Here is a 14036-nt window from a genome sequence, read left to right on the forward strand (position 1 = left end):
CACCCACATCGGGGAGTGAACTCACAGGGGTACAGAAACAGTAAAATGGTTTCTGGCGGGAATGGGGAGCCAACTCCAACCACCCATGCTGTGTACACATTTAAAGCACATTGCGTCCCCCAAAGAATCATGGGAACTGTAGTTTGCCACTCTCAGAACTATAACTCCCAGCACCCTTAAAAAAACACTATTGCTCCCAGGATGCTTTGGGGAAAGTCATGTGCTTTAAATGTATGGTGCGTTTTTGGCATCAGTAGACAGCAAGTATAAGGCCTTCCTTTTAAGATAGAGCAAGTCCAGAGAGCTTCCTCCCCATGGGGCACTTCCTGGGGGGGGGGTTACAGTGCCTGGGAAGCCACTTGGAGCACCAAGAGCAAAATATACATGACAGACAAAACAGCTGCAAGAGAGAAGCCTAGACAGGAGCTGTGTTGGTAAGAGGACTGTTCACAGTAAAAAAAAAATAAAAATAAAAAAGGCCGATCCACCACAAATGCATGTTCCTCACTTAGTAACTCATGGCTAAATATATGAATGGCTTCCGTTAGAAAGGATGTTTCGAGGTGTGGCGATATGGAAATTCTGCCTGTCGTATTTGATCTATGGAGGCCAATACATATCTGTGAGTCACCGCAACGTTGCAGCCCCCGAGTGATGAGCAGAAAACCCCCAAAAAAGGAAGAGGACCAAGAACGTTACCACAGAACTTCCTGTCTGAGGAGCAGTGACAAACCAGCCAAATTACATTTACACCAGAGAAGAGCTTGTACCAGCATCCACACACGGCCCATGGGGTGAACTCTGCTTGCCTCTTTAAGTGCTTTATACAGGAATGGTCTGAAACTATGTTTAGCCCTTCTTGACATAAATTAACACTGTGAGGTTGGTTGACGCCACAAAACATTGTGGCATGCTGAGGTTATGCTTAAAGTTGGTCTCTAAATGCAAGGCTGGGACACTTCGTAAAGTGAATGTTGCCCACTCGAGCCAGGCAGAACACATTCCAGTGCCTCACAGGTGCTGTCATCTTGGTTTAGAAAAATAAATAAATTTCAAAATGGCAACACTCCATTCCAAAATGGCAGCAGCCACATGTGAGAGACATCTGAAACTGGCTGTGGCCTTTCCAAAAATCCTTGCACCTCCATCTTCTACACTGAGAAAAAGGGTCCCAAACCCTGGTGATAGGCTTTAAGGTGGCAAGGCCAGTGCACAAGTTTTGCAGTGTGCTTTTGCTGTTCAGAAAATACTAAATTATATACCGTTAAATTATTCTTCCCCGGAGGAGGGGGAAATGAAGAAAAATAATACCAATCATTTAACAGGAAAAGACGAATACATATTCTTTAGACACAGTATCTTGGAAATGGTGTGAAAGTCACTTGTCGTATCCTCCGTGCTATACGTCGTCTTGAGATTGATGTGGGTATTTGTTCTCTTGGACGTCGCAGTTGCCATTTTCAGAGGCGTCAGAGCTTCCCGGAACAGATTCAGGGGGAGGTGGTTTGTAGAGCGCACAAGCAAGCAGGAAGAAGAAGGATCCAATCACCTGAAAGACACCAAGGCTTTCAACTTATGTACTCTTTCCATAAGTCCTGATCTTCTCAGCAGACGGCAAAAATAAAGACCACTGTTGTTCCTTCTGATGGGCCATCCAAGGTGTTCCCCAGCCTTGTGTCTTTCTGTTTTGGAAATAAACTCCCATCACCCCTGCTCCCAGGAGTATCAGAAGTTGCCAAGCACTGAGTTAGACCACTGGTCCATCTTTCTCATCATTATCTACAGAGATTGATGTTGGCTCTCCAGGGTTTCAGGCAGAGGACATTGCCAGTCCTATCTGGAGATACCAGAGATGGGACCTTCTCCATGCAAAGCAGGAGCTTTATCCCCGAGCTATGGCCCTTCCCTATAGCTCTGGACATGCTGGGTGGGGTTGGTGCAACTTGGGGTCCATAAACACCTAGCACTCCTGGCTCTCTCCCTCCCAGTGCCAGTACCCTCTTCCTCCTCTGGCCTGTCTCCTGAACCCCACCACCATTCTCCTGGCTTCCCACTTGGATGCTTCCCTGGGAGCATTCCCCGGCTGTCCCACCCCCCCACCAATTCCTCCCTGTCTAGTCAGTCCCTGACACACCTGGGCTGTACAACTTCAGACTGCAAGTGAGTGCGATCCCATTTAGTTTTGCATGCGGAGCTAAGCTTCTAAATGAAGAACCATTTGGTCGTATGAACAGCTAACGAAACCTGAATTAGTACAACCCAGCCACACGTTTTGGCACTCAACCCTAGTTTTGGCACGCAGCAGAGGTTCCCCCTTGAACAGCAGAATCTGACTTATACCGAGTCAGACCACTGGTCCACGTAGCTCAATATTGTCTACACTGACTGCCAGCAGCTCACCAGGTTTTCAGACTGGAGACTCTCCCAGCCCTACCCGGAGATGCTGGGAATGAACTTGCAAAGCCAAGTGACCAGTCCTCATGGTGCCCCATGCTGACAGATGCAGGAGGGCTGGAAAAGTTCTCTGTTGAGGTTCACAAAATGGTGGAGACGAAAATAATTTAGGACTACCTTGTATATAACACCTGCGACCAGGGTGTATTGACTCATAGCAAAGTTCTGGTAGACATAGCACGATCCTTGTTCACCACACTGGTTCTGCCAAAGGAGACACGACCTGTCAATCATCGACCCAAAAGCAATTGGTCCTGGAATACCACCTATGCAAAGACAGAAATGAGAGAGACACCTGCTGTTGGATAAATCTCACACTAGCCCTGCTCCACCCAAACCGATTCTAGCATATCTGGAAACGCTGGTATTGTGGACCTCCGCGGGAAGCCTTCTGTTGTGTTAGTTGGCATTAAATTTGGTCTGAAAATCCTGCTTCAGTGATTAGATGGAAATAATCACTGGAGAAGACTTGGGAAAACAATACCTGCTTAGGTCATTTTATGATATCTTTTAAAAGGCCAGCTGCAAGACCAGTGTTTTATATATACACAAGCACACTCCCTTGAATAATAGCATGAATGTGTGTTTCTTGGGTGAATCAAAGTTCCCAGTCTGTTGGCACAGCACAAGGATCTCTGCTCTACACTTTAATTCCTCAGAATGCAACAGTGCTCTCTAGAAATACAGGGCCGGATTCAATGCTAGCCATACTCAGAGCAGAACCATTGAAATTAATGGACATGACTAACATGGGTCCAATCTTTTCAATAGTTGTACTCTGACGCACGTGGCGCTGTGGGTTAAACCACAGAGCCTAGGACTTGCCGATCAGAAAGTCGGCGGTTTGAATCCCCGTGACGGGGTGAGCTCCCGTTGCTCGGTCCCTGCTCCTGCCAACTTAGCAGTTCGAAAGCACGTCAAAGTGCGAGTAGATAAATAGGTACCGCTCCGGTGGGAAGGTAAACAGCGTTTTCGTGCGCTGCTCTGGTTCGCCAGAAGCGGCTTAGTCATGCTGGCAACATGACCCGGAAGCTGTACGCTGGCTCCCTCGGCCAATAAACAAGATGAGCGCCGCAACCCCAGAGTCGGTCCTGACTGGACCTTTACCTTTACTCTGAGCAGAACACAATGGACACAGAATGAGCCAGACTCTAGGCCCAGCTAGTCCAATTTATGGAGATCTCTATGCTGTAGTCTTTTCAGAATGGGGAGGTAGCTAAGCATTGGGTCATAGGAATATCACTGCCACAACAAAAGTAAAAAGAGGAGAGTGTCATCATGCTTGGACTAAATGTGTGCAGGTCCAAGACATGCTTGGACTAAATGTGTGCAGGTCTGCAGATGCTGACCATTTCTGTTCAAATACACACCATCCTACCTTCTCAGCTAACTTGTTTTTGTGGTGGTGGTTGTTTTTAAGAAGGAGGCAGTTGTATATTAAAGGTCAATGTCCCAACTGGTCCAGCATTTGTGGACTGTTGTTGTATTTTGCTTCTACAGACATATAGAATGTCTTCATAGCCTACATGATTTTATCCTGAGCAAGAGTTATGTCAATAAACATCATATGCAAGGAGTAGATTATTAGATCTTAGCTGTATAGTGTACCAAGTGTCCGGACTACAATCCATTGGATCCCCAGAGCAAACGATCGCTGCCTGTCTGAGACGCACCTAGGAAGCATAAGACAAAACATTTATAAATGACGGCGAGCAGGAACAACCCTTGAGCAGCGCAGCAGCTCTGTTTCCTATAATACCACCAAATTGTGGGTCTCAATAGTTAAGGGCACAGTGATCTGGTTCATGTTAAATATTAAAATGCCTCTGATATATAATTTTGTAAAAAGATCCTGATGGCTCAAAGTCATGGCAGTTGTTTCTGCCTACCAGAAAAAAAGAGACACAGATATTCGGTCCAACACATGTTCCAAAATCCTGGAAGCTATGTGATTCTCATTATACAGAACTCAAGCATGCCCATCTGGCTGCAAAGTGTCTCTGACTTGGTTGCATATGTATGTGCAGCCAGTATTAAACCAGACTGTTAAGTCAGGGCTGTGGCCCTCCAATTGTTGTTGAAGCCTGAACCCCAGTAGCTGCAGGCAGCGTGGTCATGTCAGTTTGCATTTCTTATTACAGAAGAGGGCCATCTTTACCTGGGGGGTGCAAGGGGTGCAGGGCACATGGGTGCCAAATTCTGGGGGACGCCAAATGTATACTGGCTCCCTCTCAATTGGCGGCAGTGAAAAGCAATGGAGCGAAAGTCTCCCCCCTCCCCCCTTCCACAGCATCAAATATTTTTTCCCCTGCTGCGTCGTTGTTACAGGTGAGTGATCCCCCCCAAAAAAAAAGCTCAACAACTTCCTCCCTCTCCCAAAAAAGCTTAAAAAAGTTAATTTGGGAGCAGCTAAACTAAATTTGGGGGCGCTGGACAGATCTTTGCACCCCGGCGGCACATACGCTAAAGACAGCCCTGTTACAGAAAGTATTGATCTGATGTGTAGAGATCTTTCCTATTCTACTTAATTCAAGAGGGTTCTGGAAGCTTCTCTGTGTGAAAGATGCAAGCAGAAGGTTCATGATGTTTGGGTTATTCTTTCAGAGAAGCTGAGAACAGCTGGCTTAAACTGGTTCTGTTATCTTTTTTCAGTCAAGGTCATGCTGGCTATAAAAATAGGCTGGAAGGAGCCTGGGTTTCACTCTCTCTGGTGTGGTCTTCTGTATGCTTAGACTTATTATAAGTTATTGTAAGTTTAAGTTAAGTCTGCTACAACTGGATTTCTTATAGACAGTGGCAATCCTGAATGTATTGGATTTTTGACCATTATGTTCATTTGCCTTCAGTAGCAGTAAAGCTCTGCTAGATGAAATATTAATTGCCTCTGGCCTATTTTTGGGGAATCCTACAACGTGTTTAAGTTTTTGCTCTGCTAACTGTACATTGGAATCTGCTCTGGATCAATATGGAGTAGAATTTCAATGACAGGTCAGTGGTCAGGGATGATGGGAGTTGAGGTTCTGCTGGGACAAGCTCTGAAGAATGAGATCAGGTCCTTGCGGCTTACCGTAAAGTCGCCGTCAGAGCAGGAATGCTGCTCAGGAATGTGAAGAGGATGACCACAAACATGAAAAGCAGGAGGAGGGTCCTTCTCTCACACGAGGAGGTACATTTTCCTGCGGTCGCCAAGCCAGATGCAGCGGGAGCATCAAGTATACAGCTGCACTCGTGGTAAACCTTGTCAAGCACACAGCAAGAGAAGGTCCCATTTAGAAGCAATCCACACACTCTGCCAAAACATGCTACTTTCCCACATGCTGGGAACCAAACAAAGATGCTTTTCATTTGTATATTGAGGTGGCACCACAACTTGGTGATAGAACCTGCGTTTTGCATGCAAAAGGCCTCAGGTTTGATCTTGGACAACTCTAGGTGGGACTTGAGAAGACCTCTGTCTGAAGCCCCAGAGAGTCACTTCCAAACAGCACTGAGCAGCTTCCCACAACCTGGTGAGCTCCAGCTGTTACGGACTACAACTTTCATCAGACTAGTCCAAAAACACCTGGTGGTTACCAGGATGTCAGAAGCTATTATAGACAATGCTGAGATCGAGCAACCAATGAGGCACACACTTCATACATACCAGGATGCATTCTACACTTTGTGTTAATATAATTGAATAAAAATTACATACACACACACATTTGAAGGGGAAATTGTTTTAGAATCCCCTCCCTCCCAGTTAATTTTAGCTCTGTCCACAGCTTGACTAAACTGTGATGAAGCAGGCTTCATGGTATCTACAGGTGTCAGGCGTCAGAGGATCCAACCCCTAACGGTAGATTGCCAGGAATGGATAAGACAAGGAGAGTTCTTACCAATGCTTTTAATTCAATATTCATAGAGAGAGGCTTGGAAATGTAGCCTCTTGGAGTAATGGTGTTGCTCCGAGTGAAACCCCACCCCCTCCGTCTCTCCCACTTCCTCATGAGTTATCACTACAGATGCTGGAAAGGGAGTTTTGCCTTTGAGTTCTTTGCTCTCCTACTTTCAAGGACTGCTGTGTTCTGGAAGAGGGGGGTGTCTGGAATGCTTTATAAAGACACTGAGTCCATCAGCTGTCTCTCCCCTGGTACTTCTTCTTCCTCCTCCTTCTCTCCCATTATTTCCCAGCTTTCCCCCTCATCTGCCTCTGAGCTGTGACCTCCCTCAAACCCCTGTTATAATTCTGAATTGTCTCCTTCTTCTCTGGAAGGCTGGGGAGGCTGTTAGAATATTCCGTTCCACCTTAAGAACAGATGTGTGGAATTGTTGTATGTCACATGTCTGTTTACACTCCAGCACAGCTTGCTGGGAACTTCTGTTTGTGTATAGCTTTTGCTTATGCTGCCTTGCTTTGGACACGAAAGGGATCAGACATGTTTTCCTTTTGTCCTGATGTATGGGTGGTGCGGTGGGTTAAATCACAGAGCCTAGGACTTGCCAATCAGAAGATCGGCGGTTCGAATCCCTGCAACGGGGTGAGCTCCCGTTGCTTAGTCCCTGCTCCTGCCAACCTAGCAGTTCGAAAGCACATCAAAATGCAAGTAGATAAATAGGTATCACTCCAGAGGGACGGTTAACGGCATTTCCATGCACTGCTCTGGTTTGCCAGAAGCTGTTTAGTCATGCTGGCCACATGACCCAGAAGCTGTACACTGGCTCCCTTGGCCAATAAAGCGAGATGAGCACCGCAACCCCAGAGTTGGCCACGACTGGACCTAATGGCCAGGGGTCCCTTTACCTTTACCTACGCTGAATAAACTGCTTGTAAATATGCTCACACATACTCTCCCAGCACTTCTGTCTGCGCATTGTCTCTGCTGAGTTGTGTGTTCCAGCTTTTGAAGCTGTGAGTCACAGATGCTGCATGAAGGACTGGAGATTGCCTGGCACACTGGCCGGTGGGCTGGAGCCAGCTGGGGGCCTGCCAATTGCCTCCGTTTCCTTGGTTGTATGCCACCATTCCTCCTCTGCCCAGACCCTGACAACAAGACAGAGCAGATCTTTTCTGTAGATCATACCTTTTTCCCACTCTTGTGGCTGGTGGATACCTTCTTGCATCCTGCATGGCAGGGGGAGTAATACATGATTCCATCATTTCCACACACAGGGCTGTACATCTCTCGCAGACAATCACACTCTACATTGCAAGGGGCAGACAGGTTGAGGCGGCCTTCGGGTAAGATGCTGGACAAAGCATAGAAGTTACCAACAAACACCACATTTAGCCTCTCGAAGTGGTGGGCCACAGATGGGCCACATTCATAAGGTACATTTAATGCATTACGACACCACTTTAGACAGCCATGGCTTCCCCCAAAGGATTATGGGAGCTGCAGTTTGTTAAGGGTGCTGAGAGTTATTAGGAGGCCTCTTTTGCATTTGCCTCCTAGGTGGGTCATAAGGAAAGGGTTAAATGAGTGTGATGTGATTGGCCAGTGGGAATGCAAAGGAGGAGTAAAAGTTAGAGTGGGAGGTTTTGAAAGTCAGTTGAGGTTTGGGAGTTGAAGAAGGAAGAGGGGGGATTAGGTGTGGGTTGGTAGAGTTGTATTGTGAGAGAGTGACAGGAATTGTCAGGTGGAGTCAGATAGATAGTTGGAATAATCAGTTTAAAGTTGTTAAGAACAGATAGGTCAGTAAGAAACTAAGATTAAGAAACGGCCAAGAAAAATTAACTGAAACCATAAGCTTGTTCCTGCATTTAAAAATAAACTTGATTATTTGTTAATGTTAACATCTGTCTGGACTCCGTGTGTCCCTGTGAGAAATGGGGTGGTGGCAGCAGAAAAAGCAATCACAGTGGTAGCACAGGCTCAATAGACCGTCAAACATCCAGGGGCCCTGTGTGATTGCCACAGCTCCCCACAGAACTACACTTTTCAGAGGGGTTTAACAATCAGTCCCTCTTCCCAGGGGAAGTTTCCCATAGTTTCTCTCTCCACCCTTCCATTTTAACTAGGCTGCAAGTCCGAGGTTACTGGCCCGAGGTCACCCAGGGAGCTTCATGGCTGAGTGGGGATGGGAACCCTGGTCTCAATTTCATACATTAATAATTCTGAGTTTCCCCCTTTGCTGCATCCTCAGCATCAGCAGAGTGACATGGCTTATCATGTCTCCTACCTTCTGTCATACATCTGTGTCACTCCAGCCATGGGCATGTTGGGGCAGTCGATGAAAAAGATGAAAATGGCCAGCAAGCTGGACATGGTGCAAAACAAACAGAACTTGATAATCCCCGAACAGCGCAGCTTAAATTTGTTTACGATGAATCCTCCGAGGAATGTGCCTCCTCCTCCGGCTGGAACCACGAGGTAGCCTTCCAAAAGGAGAAGAAATTGGCAAGATCACTTATGTGGTTAAGGTGCTTCCCTTTATCTTTTGCAATCACACCCGTCTGAAAACACAGAGGAAGCTCTTGGCAGCACAGACTAAGAATCCCTTTGTGATAGGACAGATCTCCCTCTGATCTCGAACACAGGCTGCAGGAACACTGGAAGGAATAACGAGTATCTGTTCAACGAAACAAATAGCCTCAGAAAGCTTGTGATGCAGTTGGGTCCCTCCAGGCTGGTGGGTATTTGTTTGTGGATGGGCAGACTCTGCAACTTGCATTTGATGCAATAAGTGTGCATTAGTGGTGCATTTGCACTGGGCTACCCCCAAACCATTCTGCTTTATTAGTTGCTCTGCTTCTTCAATATCATCACATTTTTTGCAAGCTGGAGGGGCACTCTTTGCTACACCACGTGAAATGAGTGTTTGGCAGAGGGGACCCAGATCAGCAGGGAGCAAAAGGGACATGAGCCAATTGGGAAATGAAGCAGCGTCTCCAACCTGAGACTTTACTGAAAGCAGGATTGCATAAAACCAACTTGATGCCAGCTGGAACATACATCATTAGGAATGCAAACAAAAAAGGCTCGCCCTGGCCAGTATCTGCATGGGACACCAGCTAGGAACTACCATTTAAGCAGCTTTGAATACAAATCACACAGCCCTTTACTGTGTGGGGTGCCATTTAGGAGTTGGCTACCTGGTGGCTGTAACCACTAGGGAAGCTGGTTGTGCAGCTGGTTGTGCAGCCTGGCACCAGGCTAGAGCCAACACCCTTTGGATTGGCCCACCGCTATTCCAGACCCAGAGCTGGAGGTGAGAAGCATCCATGGTTACACTGTACTCCTCATTTCTGGAGTAATTCTATTCACCCAGGCAGCCCTTCCTGATCTGGCAGTATTATTATTATTATTAAATTTTATGATTAGTCTGACCCCCTCCTTTGGTAATGCTCAGAACTCTAGCCCAAAGGTTGCCATTAATTTGATTCTGAATTGATTTTAGAATGAATTGATTTTAGAATGTATTTCAATTAATTGATTGTGATTTTATGTAAATTGTGTTACTTTTACTGTTCTTAGCCGCTGTGAGCCCAGCTTCAGCTGGGGAGGGCGGGATATAAATATTTTTATTATTATTATTATAGGGGCTTCTGGGTGGGGTGACCGCTTCCACTTTACAGAAAAGAAAGATAAAATCCATGAACACTCCTCTGCCCAAAAAAGATGCAGGTTGGCATACAATTTGCGTAATAGAACCTATCTTTCTCTCTCCCCCCCCCCAATATGGCATCCCTACCAGTTCAGACAACACACCAAGCCAAGCCAAACGCCATACCCTTTAACATGTTGAGTTGCAAAACCGGGACACACATCTTCCCATCTGTACTCACGTGACCTGGGCAAGATAACAGAACCCAGAAGATGGGGTGAGTTCTCAGTGCAAAATTGTGTGAATTCACGGTGACCAAAATGGCTGCTGGGCTATCGCAGGGGGAAACGGGGTATACCAGTTTTTCCTGGACATTTGTGGGGTATGCAACACAGTGCAGCAGCAAAAAGGACTGGTTGGCAGCAAAGTGGCTGCAGTCTCTGTTCAGGGACACTTCCATTCATGCAGGTCTCTCTGTACCAATGTTTGGCTTAGCATGTTGTGCGAACCGGGCCGTACACGCCCAATTGCTTAAGAAGGTGTAAGCAACCTGCAATGGCCCCTAACAAATATTTCCTTACCAAACAAGGTTGCTGCTTCCGAGGCACTTAAGCTAAACTGGGATTCCAGGAACTTGGGGCCGAAGGTGGACATCCCAGCAATGAGTGTGGCTTCTGTTGCTCCAGCTAAGCAAAGGAAGATGAAGGTTGGGTTCTTCAGGAGGAGGAGCACTGACCTGCATTGATCCAAGAGCAGAGGGAAACCAGCATGTTGAAACAAGTTCAATCATTTGAACTCCCATTCAAGTCCCATATTAATTGTAAATGCTTTGATTGGTAATTCTATGTGGTAGCCTGGTTTCTTCCAATTTCTTGTATACTTTACATATATGTATAACATTTTTGTCCCATTTTTCTTCCAATAAACCCATAGTCCCCCTCTCATCTTCACAGTATCCTTGTGACGTAGGCTAGGCTTAAAGAGTGAGTTTCCATGGCCAAGCAGGGATCTGAAATTGCTCCTCCCCAGTCATAGTCCAGCATTCCAAAACTTGCACCATGCTACACCTCTAGGTAAAGGTAAAGGGTCCCTGGACAGTTATGTCCAGTCAAAGGCGACTATGGGGTTGTGGTGCTCATCTTGCTTTCAGGCCGAGGGAGCTGGCGTTTGTCTGCAAACAGCTTTCCGAGTCATGTGGCCAGCATGACTAAACTGCTTCTGGCACAATGGAACACCGTGACGGAAACCAGAGCGCACAGAAATGCCATTTACATCCCTGCTGCAGTGGTACCTATTTATCTACTTGCACTGGTGTGCTTTTGAATTGCTAGGTTAGCAGGAGCTGGGACAGAGCAACTGGAGCTCACCCCACTGTGGGGATTCGAACCACTGGCCTTCTGATCGGCAAGCCCAAGAGGCTCAGTGGTTTAGACCACAGCGCCACCCGCGTCCCTTCTATTCCTGTTAACTTACACCGGCTGGTTCATTTTGGCCTTCTGTGCAACATTTAACATTCTGCTAGGGAATCCCAGAGCCACTGACACAGATATGTGGAAATCCTGGTGCTGAACCAGATGGTTCCTTCTTACCCTCCAGCTGTTGAATAAGAAACACTTTGAGGGGATCCTCTGCAAGAAGTTCTGGTGCAAGAAGACCAAAGCAGAGGAGAAAGTGTCTCAGCAGAGAGGTTGACTTGTGTTCCTTGCAATCTGCCAAAAGCCATCCATGCGTCTTGTAACTGCATGCATGCAATTTTGGAGATGCACTTGCATTTTGAAGTTTTGGAAAGCTGTATAGAAAGACTTGAAATTTGGCTATTCGTTTATCTAATTTACATCCTTATGTAGGTGTCACTTCGTTATTTTGGACTTTTGCACAGTCGGGGCAGATAAAGAGTTCGTGTTTCTTTTTAAACAACTTGATGTGAAAATGTATGTGGAGAAAATGGAAGCTGGAACTTAAGTGGATTTACTGAGAATTAAATAGATGTCTCTGTTTCAATGGAAATTGTTTTCTGCATGAACTTGTGATTGGCATAAAGGTATATGGTTCTGTTGGCAACTGCCCCCACCCATTCTGACAACTGGAATGTGGCCCCCAAGAGCTTTTAATCAAGGAAACGTGGCCCTTTATTCCCCTCCAAAAAAGGTTCCCCACCCCCAATTTAAAGAAAACTAGATGGAGAACACTGACATTAATACATGTGGAAATAAGCACCAAATAATTAAATTGTACCCAGGAACTAGACATATGAATAAGCCCTCTGCAGGATGGGTGTCGAAAGATATTTTAGCATATATGACATGTGGCAATTATTTCTGTATTTTTCTCCAGAAAGTAATTCCAGCTGTGAGTCTTTCTCCTGGGTACAGAAAAGGCCTTGGGGAACTAAGATGGTCCCAATTATCTATCCCTCTCTCGGATATGAAGAGCAATCAAATTCAACAGGATTTCTTCTGCACTAAGTTGAATCTCTATGTTATACAACTTTATGAAGTCCTTTGCCCCTTTTGCAATGGAATTGACAGCACAGTTGCAGTCCAGGGAAGACTTGTAGTTGTTGCTGCGTTCTCCCCCACAAGCGACCCTTGGAATGATTCATCACTCTTTCCCAATACGCTTCTGTGACTTATATCCGAATATATATGTACCCAGTCTGATAGCAGAGTCCAAGCAGAAGCTAGGCATTTGGGGTGTGGAATCTAAGCTACTTTATTACAGCGGTACCTCTAGTTACGAACTTGATTCGTTCTGGAGGTCTGTTCTTAACCTGAAACTGTTCTTAACTAGAGGCGTGCTTTCGCTAAGGGGACCCCTTGCTGACGCTGCACTGCCGGCACACAATTTCCATTCCCATCCTGGGACAAAGTTCTCAACTTGAGGTAACTCTTCCAGGTTAGTGGAGTTTGTAACCTGAAGCATTTGTAACTCGAGGTACCACTGTACAGTTAGAAACGCTTCAGGTTACAGACTCCGCTAACCCAGAAATAGTACCTCCGGTTAAGAACATTGCTTCAGGATGAGAACAGAAATCATGCAGTTCTTAACCCGAGGTACCACTGTACATACAAGTGTTACAGAACAAAGAGACATGGCTCCTCTCTCCTTATTCTTCTCCGAGAGAGAAAACAGACTAAAAGCAGTAGTACAACATAACGGAACAGTGTAACTGAACTTCCATTCTCATGACTCCAACAGTATGGAATGTCAACACAGATATGTGATGAAAACAATCACATATCCAGCAATGGAGAAATAAAATCCCAAAAGTAGTATCAGCAACCTGATCCATGGGATGAGGTCTCCTGGCTTTTGAGCCATCACCACAACTCATACTGAACCAATGCACTGATGTGACAAGTGTTGACTCCTTCAAATACAGGTGTATCTGCCTTGCCTTGGAATACAGGTGTGTCTAGCTCTGCCTTCTGAGAAGTGCTTAGAAAAGGAAGGAGGAAGATGTTGCTGATAAGCTGGTCCATGGCTGTAGGAAAGCCAGGTCTACTAGTCTTTGGGGGCACACTTGCAAACCACAGTAACTGTCATTGGTGCTACACTACACCACAACTCGGAACAAACTGCAAGCTACAGTGGTACCTCAGGTTAAGAACTTAATTCGTTTTGGAGGTCCATTCTTAACCTGAAACTGTTCTTAACCTGAGGTACCACTTTAGCTAATGGGGCCTCCTGCTGCCGCCACGCCGCCACCGCATGATTTCTGTTCTCATCCTGAAGCAAAGTTCTTAACCCGAGGTACTATTTCTGGGTTAGCGGAGTCTGTAACCTGAAGTGTCTGTAAACTGAGGTACCATTGCATTCCTTTTGCTACAATAGGATGCTTGGTTCAAACGTAATTTCAGTGAGGTGGGGAGGAGACAGGGGTGGCCACTGTGTGCCCAGGGGCACCACACTGGTCATGCCTGATGTAGAGCAGTGCTTTGCATTCCTTCGTGGTAGGACCAACACATAGGGTTGCCATATTCCCAAAAGTGAAAATCTGGACAAAGCTGTTGAGCTGTTTCCCCCCTCCCTTTTAGGCCTTTTTTTGAATTTAT

At 46.1% G+C, this 14036-nt stretch overlaps 1 protein-coding gene across 2 annotated transcripts in view; it reads right to left on the reverse strand.

Annotated features, from left to right (window-relative positions):
- Window positions 1–1317: 1317 nt before the first annotated feature.
- SLCO4A1 (solute carrier organic anion transporter family member 4A1) overlaps window positions 1318–14036 on the reverse strand; it is a 59535-nt gene continuing 46816 nt past the window's right edge. For both annotated transcript variants that reach the window (XM_079979207.1, XM_079979208.1), the window contains exons 6-12: window positions 10563–10717; window positions 8617–8812; window positions 7518–7683; window positions 5522–5691; window positions 4063–4127; window positions 2572–2720; window positions 1318–1549 (exon numbers count right to left, since the gene is read on the reverse strand). In XM_079979207.1, the coding sequence (XP_079835333.1) occupies window positions 1400–1549; window positions 2572–2720; window positions 4063–4127; window positions 5522–5691; window positions 7518–7683; window positions 8617–8812; window positions 10563–10717 (1051 nt within the window). In that variant the 3' untranslated portion in view covers window positions 1318–1399. The remainder of the gene's footprint in view (window positions 1550–2571; window positions 2721–4062; window positions 4128–5521; window positions 5692–7517; window positions 7684–8616; window positions 8813–10562; window positions 10718–14036) is intronic.

This window comes from Podarcis cretensis, assembly GCF_951804945.1.
Source record: "Podarcis cretensis genome assembly, chromosome: 6".
In the NCBI taxonomy this organism is placed as follows: Eukaryota; Metazoa; Chordata; class Lepidosauria; order Squamata; family Lacertidae; genus Podarcis; species Podarcis cretensis.